Source organism: Triticum dicoccoides, chromosome 3B (genome assembly GCF_002162155.2).
Source record: "Triticum dicoccoides isolate Atlit2015 ecotype Zavitan chromosome 3B, WEW_v2.0, whole genome shotgun sequence".
Taxonomy (NCBI): Eukaryota; Viridiplantae; Streptophyta; class Magnoliopsida; order Poales; family Poaceae; genus Triticum; species Triticum dicoccoides.
In genome coordinates this window covers 265,110,912-265,117,754 of record NC_041385.1, presented here as the reverse complement: position 1 = coordinate 265,117,754, position 6,843 = coordinate 265,110,912, and the positions used below count along the sequence as shown (strand labels likewise).

At 42.4% G+C, this 6,843-nt stretch overlaps 1 protein-coding gene across 1 annotated transcript; it reads left to right on the top strand.

Annotated features, from left to right (window-relative positions):
* Positions 1–336: 336 nt before the first annotated feature.
* LOC119281231 (mitochondrial import receptor subunit TOM40-1-like) lies at positions 337–5,126 on the top strand. Its single transcript, XM_037561819.1, has 11 exons — positions 337–629; positions 718–799; positions 895–994; positions 1,071–1,166; positions 1,248–1,298; positions 1,915–1,980; positions 2,813–2,914; positions 3,873–3,941; positions 4,018–4,101; positions 4,501–4,596; positions 4,818–5,126. The coding sequence occupies exons 1-11, from the start codon at positions 428–430 to the stop codon at positions 4,872–4,874; spliced, it is 1,005 nt and encodes a 334-aa protein (XP_037417716.1). The 5' UTR covers positions 337–427; the 3' UTR covers positions 4,875–5,126.
* The last annotated feature ends 1,717 nt before the right edge of the window (positions 5,127–6,843 follow it).

Genomic DNA, 6,843 nt, shown 5'->3' with positions numbered 1-6,843 from the left:
AGCCGGCCGCTTGGACCAGCCGGCCCTGAGAAGGCGGCTCTTTGTCTTCGAGGCTTGAGGGGCGCACGGGGATCGGATGAGGCTTGAGGGGCGGATTTGTAAGAGTATTTGTCGAATCCGTTTCCAATTCTAGGAACAGCTTGCATCGGACTCTCCGTGTATACTTTTTTTTTTTTTGAATTCCTCTCCGTGTATACTTGATGAGGAGTAAAAACAGGGGTAGTAAAGTCCGGTAACACGAATCTCGAGGCCGATCTAGCGACCCAGATAAGATAGCTCGCGGTCCGCGCAACAGCAGAGAAAACCCTCCTAAAACCCCACCTCCCTAAATTCTGTCCCCAGCCGACGGCGCAAGCCAAAACTCGCCTCGCACAACCTACGCCACCCCAAATCGCACGCGCACCGATCGCTTCCCGCCGCCGCCGCCATGGGCTCGACGTTCAGCCACGAGGATGCTCCTCCGCCTCCTTCCCCAGCTCCCGCCGACGCGCCACCTCTTCCCTACGCCCCGATGCCTCCCCCGCCGTTGCCGCCCCAGGAGGAGGACAAGGCGGCGGAGGACGACAAGGTGGACTACCTGAATCTCCGCTGCCCTATTCCCTACGAAGAAGCCCAGCGCGAGGCCTCGAGTAAGAACGCCCCTCCCTTGCGTCTGACATCACTGCCAATCGAATCGATTTCTAATGATGCTGCCATCTTCCATGTTGTTCGTTACAGTGACGCTCAAGACCGACGTGTTCGAGGGCTTTCGCTTCGATTTCGTCAAGCCGGTCAGCCAGGTCTTGTTTTTGAGCCACAGGTACCCTTCCCAATGCCCATCGTTTCTTTTCAGCTAAACTGCTAGTAGCGATCTGGCTGCAATGTTTACGATTCCGTTGCATATGCTTGTGACAGTGCGTCAATGGGATCCATGGAGGTCCCTTCACAGGGACCTGAAGTGATCAAGGTCCCCACCTCCCAGTACGAGTTTGGCGCCAACTATATTGATCCCAAGGTTTTATTCTGTCAGGTTAAATTCATGTGTTTTTTTTTAATGTTTTCATCATCTAAATGTGTTTTCCTTTTATTAGCTGATGCTCATCGGTAGGATCGCGCCCGACGGAAGGCTGAATGGACGTGTCAAGTACGAAGTCACAGAAAATCTTTGCGCACAAATGAATGCTCAGGTGATTGCTTTGGGCACAAGTATGAGCTTGCTCCACTGAATGTTGTTGAGTCTCTAAGTTAACTTGTTTTTGTTTCCGCAGTTGACAAACGAGCCTGGTTATTCCCAAGGCATGTTTAATTTGGATTACAAGGTCAGTCTCTTTTTGAGCATTTAGTTCCTGATTTTGCAAGCGTTTTTTTTTATCATCTTATTTTATGGGCAGCATCATGCCAATGGTAAGATACTTCCACTGTCCAACAGGGAACTATGATACCATGTCCCGCATTGTGCTGTTAATAAATATACATCAATGCTACTGCTCTTAGATTGCTGTTTGGACTCATTATACCTCTCTCAAATCAATGTCCTGTTCATTTAAACTTGGAATCTAGCACATAAGTTTTAGTTATTTTTGCCTGTCTGCTCCTGAGATTTGTTCACATCTTACGTCTATCAAAGATGCCTTTTGTGGTACATGCTAATGGTAGCACAAGTTACACGTGAATTGCTGACCGTGTGATGTTTCTAATGTTGGCATTGATGCATTTGTTGTTCCTAATATTGTGTAGTCTTCCGTTATTGGTGTCGGAAAACCTATAGATACCCAACTAAGATATGTAGGAGTTAGGTTCTTAATGTTTAATAGTATCATATTTGAAGAAAACATATGGTATTTTACCTCCTTCATCTGCTGTAATCTTAGTTTATCTGTCTGACGATCTGCATGATTTCATAACTTATTTTTGCTCCTCTGTCATTTATTCCAGGGCAAAGATTTTAGAACCCAATGTCAAGTCGGGAATAATGGCTTCTATGGAGGGAACTACATCCAGGTATAGATGATGCACCAATTTATGTCAATTGTTGGCACATAAAACTAAAGCACTAGTATCATGAATAGAGACTTTGTATCTATTTGATGATAAAGTATTAGTATCCACCTTTTGCGACTACATTTGGAAAATATGGTTATTTTTAACCAAAATGTTAATGGCAGTATGAATTCCGTAATTTTTAGCATTGATGCACGCTGCTAAAATCCATTGTGATTTAAGCAACTATTGAGAAAAACTATTGACCATTTATGCATGGAGGTAAAGTCAAATTCCCATTGTTATAGCAGAACGGCCACGCTGATAAATATGAAGTACTGTGTTTGCAACTAAAATACTCAGGGTAAAGACGGTATGGTGTGCGGTAGGCTGGCAGGGTGTAGATGCAGTAGACGGGTGTGCTCTCAGTGTGCATCAGTAGACCACTCTTTGTGCATAGGAAGTACTACTTCAGACAATTTTAGTCTAAAAATGAAGATCTTCCTTTTTCTTAGTCTGCTCAAAGTTTAACTGTCCAAAGAAGCTTGGCATTCATATTAAGCAGAACCAAGCATGTTTCCAAGCCAAACGCAGCCGATATAATAACCATAGATCTATCATTCCAATCTTAGTTGGGCATTCATATTTCCCTAATAGTTTATCACTTTATTGCATATACTGGATGCTAGAAAAATGAATCATATCATATAGAGAAGACAGCATACTGTCGTCAATTTAACCTACAACTTACAATAAAAAAAAGATCTCAGACAGTATATTCTAAAAAATATTTTTCTGTCCCATCATTTCGATACTTAAGACTATTGCAACATATTTTACTTGTGCATTTCAGAGTGTAACGAAGAACCTCTCCCTGGGAACTGAAGGTTTTTGGCTTCAACAACAAAGGAAATCAGGAGTTGGCTTTCTTGCTAGATATGACACGAAGAACATGGTAAAGTTTTTTGTATTCGTTACTGTTCATAACCATGATCCATATAAAATAGTTAGGCATTTGGAATTTGTGATGCATTAATATTCCAATCACATTTATGGCCGAAAAACTGCATTTGAGGAATTGTCGCTTGATCAGGTTTTTGCCTACTGATCCTTTTGATCATGCTGAGATATGCCATTTTACACACTGTTACAAAGCAACATTTAGTTCAGGTTGCTAATATTGGAATAATACATGCTGATTTTTGGGGTTCTAATCGTGAATTGTCTGGAAACTAAGAAAACAAAAACTTGTCCAGTATGGGAAAGCACAAAGTATCCACCTTGTGTTAATATTGAATATTAAGTGCAGGAAACTGGGCCTAAAACACTCAGGTTTGCTGTGTATTGATGAAATCTAACTACCAGTCAGTTAATAACTGCGCCAAGTGAATTCCTCTTGGAAAATAGTAATAATGGTGCAATTTTATAAGCATTTATTTGCAGATCATTTATTAAGTGTGCTGTCTGATTCCCTCTTGGAAAAGTTTAACAATGGTGCAAATTTCTAAGCATTTGTTTTACTCGGCAGTCTCCAGAGAGTTACTGCGCTTTCTAGAGTTTGTTTCTCATGGTTGAGGCAATGTGAATGCTTAAGTATTTCACTTGCTTTGCATCATGTGACAAGTACGCCATAGTTGTGATTCTATGTTTTGTGTAGGGTATCATCTCGTGCACATGGTAAAGTCAAGTTGTTCGTTTAGGTGATTAGCAAAATTTTCGAGCTCTTTTCAAGCTTCTGTGAAAGTGTTCTTTCTCACTCAATAAGTTGTCACAAGATGTACTCTAGAACTGATGCTGATATTACTTTATTATTATCAAAGTGATGGTGGATGATTGAATAGACAACAAATTAAAAACTAATACTATATTATATTTCATTTTATCTGATAGAGCCATGCCACTAATATCTTCAGGTTGCAACTGGACAAATTGCAAGCACTGGACTGGTTTCACTGAGTTACGTTCAGAAAGTTTCTAATAAGGTTATATTTCTGTCGTAGCATTTTGAAACTTTTCTCTGTTATTATCTTGTTCAAATTCGTAAACTTCTTTATGCAGGTTTCCCTTGCTACTGATTTCATGTACAATCATATGTCAAAGGATGTAACAGCAAGTGTGGGTTATGATTATATCATGAGACAGGTATGCTATGTGCACTGATAGTTTGTTTGACATCTTTTTCCCATGCATTGGATTTCATGCCAATGATATGACAGTAGTTGTAACCATGCATTGGATTCAATTATGACAGCAGATGTAACCGCAAGTTTCTTTATGTTTATTTCCGGAGACAGGCATACCATGAGAGTTTTTTCATGTTTGATGGCATTGATCACCTTGGCAAGATATTTATTGAACATAAAAGTAGCTGCAAATTTGTGGCATATTTGACTATTTCTGTGAAACTTCCGGTAGCAAAAGAATTGGGCACAAAATTTTCTTTTAAAATACTGTTTCTGTTGAAGTGCATTTGAGTCTATGGTCAATTCATGTCTGAGTTGCATGTGAAAAGCTTAACCACACTGTGGCTCAACATTGCAGAGTCGTTTGAGGGGAAATGTAGATACCAATGGCGCAGTTTCTGCTCTTTTGGAGGAGAAAATCAACCCATACGCTACCTTGGTTCTTTCTGCAGAGGTCAGTTTACCTCTTCCCTTATTCCATGCAAGGACCTGTGTTATTGTACTGCCTTTCCTTTTAGCATGTTGAATCAAGCACTGCCAAAACAGGGACAAACATATTAGGGCTTCGTTCGGTGTGCAGGCATAAAAAACAAAGGAAAAACAAACTGTGCAGGAATTGGACGAGTCGTCCAGATTCGAGTTGAAAGGCTGATTTTGATGTACAATCTTGTGCAGATTGATCACTGGAAGAAGGATAACAAGTTTGGGTTTGGCGTAAGGGTTGGAGAGTAAGATGATGAGATGAATTGTTGAGAGGCATGTACTATTATAGCAGTTGGCATTTGTCGACAAGGATTGTGATGATTTTGTGTTTTGCTGTCATTTTGTTTCTCACTCCACTGGGTTGATTACTTCGGAAATGCCCTCGTCGTCATTAGGTTATGTTTGGTTACGTTCTCCAGTTAGGCTCAAGACCATCTGTGTAAATTTTCTGTGTGATGCGAGCAGATAAGTATAAATGGGAGTTGACTTAGCATTTTGGTATACCTGGGACAGCTTGTCATTTTATATTTGTGTAAGTCAAAGATCGTATGACTCCCATCCGACGCTCATCAACACCATACGAAAGCTTTTAGTTGCAGGATGCACATAGAAAAAGTTAAATACACCATAGGTGCCTTAACTTGCCTAAACTTGTATAAAATACATAAAAGTGATGCTATAACTTGTCGCATGGTGCATATATATGGTGCCTCCGCCCGTAGGCCGCTGTATGTGCTGCCAGCATGGCGTGACAGCTGGTGGCTGCCCCCCACGGCAGTGGGTGTGAGTGTTGCCTGCGCTAGGTGAGCGCGTACTTTTTAGTGATGCAGAAGCTATCACTCTATTGCTACTAAATGGAAAAAAGCAAACCGGGTCACTCTGTGGGATTCCAACCTGCGACCTCCACCATAACAACTTATAGCTGGAAACTTCAATAGATCAATTCTACCTATTGCTCTGCAATTTCCATTTACGTTATTTGAAGCCAAAATATAAAAGTATTTCCAAGGTTGCAGGGTACAATTGATTAATTAATCTTTACAAATCTTAGACGCCTCCCCCCAAAGGCTTTGGAATATTATTTTCGGGCACTAGAACGAAACCCCTTCTTACCGCAAACTTTTAATAATATGGCCGTGATCTGCCATTACGTGCGACTATCGCCACTATTGAAAAAAAAAGAAAGGATCAAATTTTCTAGTAAATACTAGAAAAAAAGGCTTTCTACATGGGAAAAGCTGTGCCCCTTGAGCCACGTCTGGAAACCTCCTTGCGTCATACACATGTTGATCCTGATCTTATCCTCGCGAGCAATGGCATCCAAGATTCATTTCTGGAGCAACACATCTCCTAGTGCATCTTCACGTCTGCAACCAACTGACGCCACCCGAGGCCCCTGCCCCGGCGCCGGCGAGCAAGGGCTCGGCCGCCCGCGTCCCTCCACATTTCCTTCCTCCTCCGTCCTCTCTTTTTCCTCTCTCCGATATCTTGTCTCGCACCGATTCAATCAGCATCGCTTCTGAATCGAGCAGCACCGACACACGGACTACACCGCCCCGCCATCGCCCGCCTCCAGGAGGCACGCTGCCGCTGGAGCCTCGTCCTCCGTCTCCCGTCGTTCCACCTCGCAACCCCTGGTCCACAGTACAGTTCCTGCAACATCCTCCTTGTTGTAAGAAAAATTTATGCAACATTAGTTATGTTTCAAATCTCTCTTCTACTGAAAAATATTTCTACAACATTAACTTTGCTGCAGAAAAAATTCTGCAACATCACCTTTGTTGCATTTCTGCAACATCACCACGGTTGTAAAGTTTTCTGCAACAATACCATTGTTGCAAAAGATACATCACGTCTCTGCACAAAGTCTCTGTTTCAGCAACAACTCGCTTTGTTGCAATTTGTGACGCTCATGTGGGGAGATCTAACGGCATGGGAGGTGGTTGTTCTTTCCTGAACTTCAATCGGCGGTCGTGTAGCACGCCCCTTGTTTCTGAAACACCGCGCTTGTTGCAGAAGGGAGGTGGGGAACGTGGGTGGTACATTGGACGGCCAGCAGCGCGTCCATCCTACGGCCAGGCAGGCGGCAGATGTTTTTAACTAATCCACCGGCTGACGCGTAGCGCCCCCCTTTCTACATAGGGATCGTAAAAACAATGATTTTTCCCTATCAGCTGTAGGAAGGAAGGACACTTCACGAGAATCAAAAAATGCCCCC

Bases quoted from the DNA above. Each gene is read 5' to 3' on its own strand.
- LOC119281231 (XM_037561819.1), top strand. From the start codon at position 428: ATGGGCTCGACGTTCAGCCACGAGGATGCTCCTCCGCCTCCTTCCCCA. The intron at 800-894 runs GTACCCTTCCCA...TGCTTGTGACAG, and splicing joins GTCTTGTTTTTGAGCCACAG to TGCGTCAATGGGATCCATGG. The intron at 3,942-4,017 runs GTTATATTTCTG...TTCTTTATGCAG, and splicing joins TTCAGAAAGTTTCTAATAAG to GTTTCCCTTGCTACTGATTT.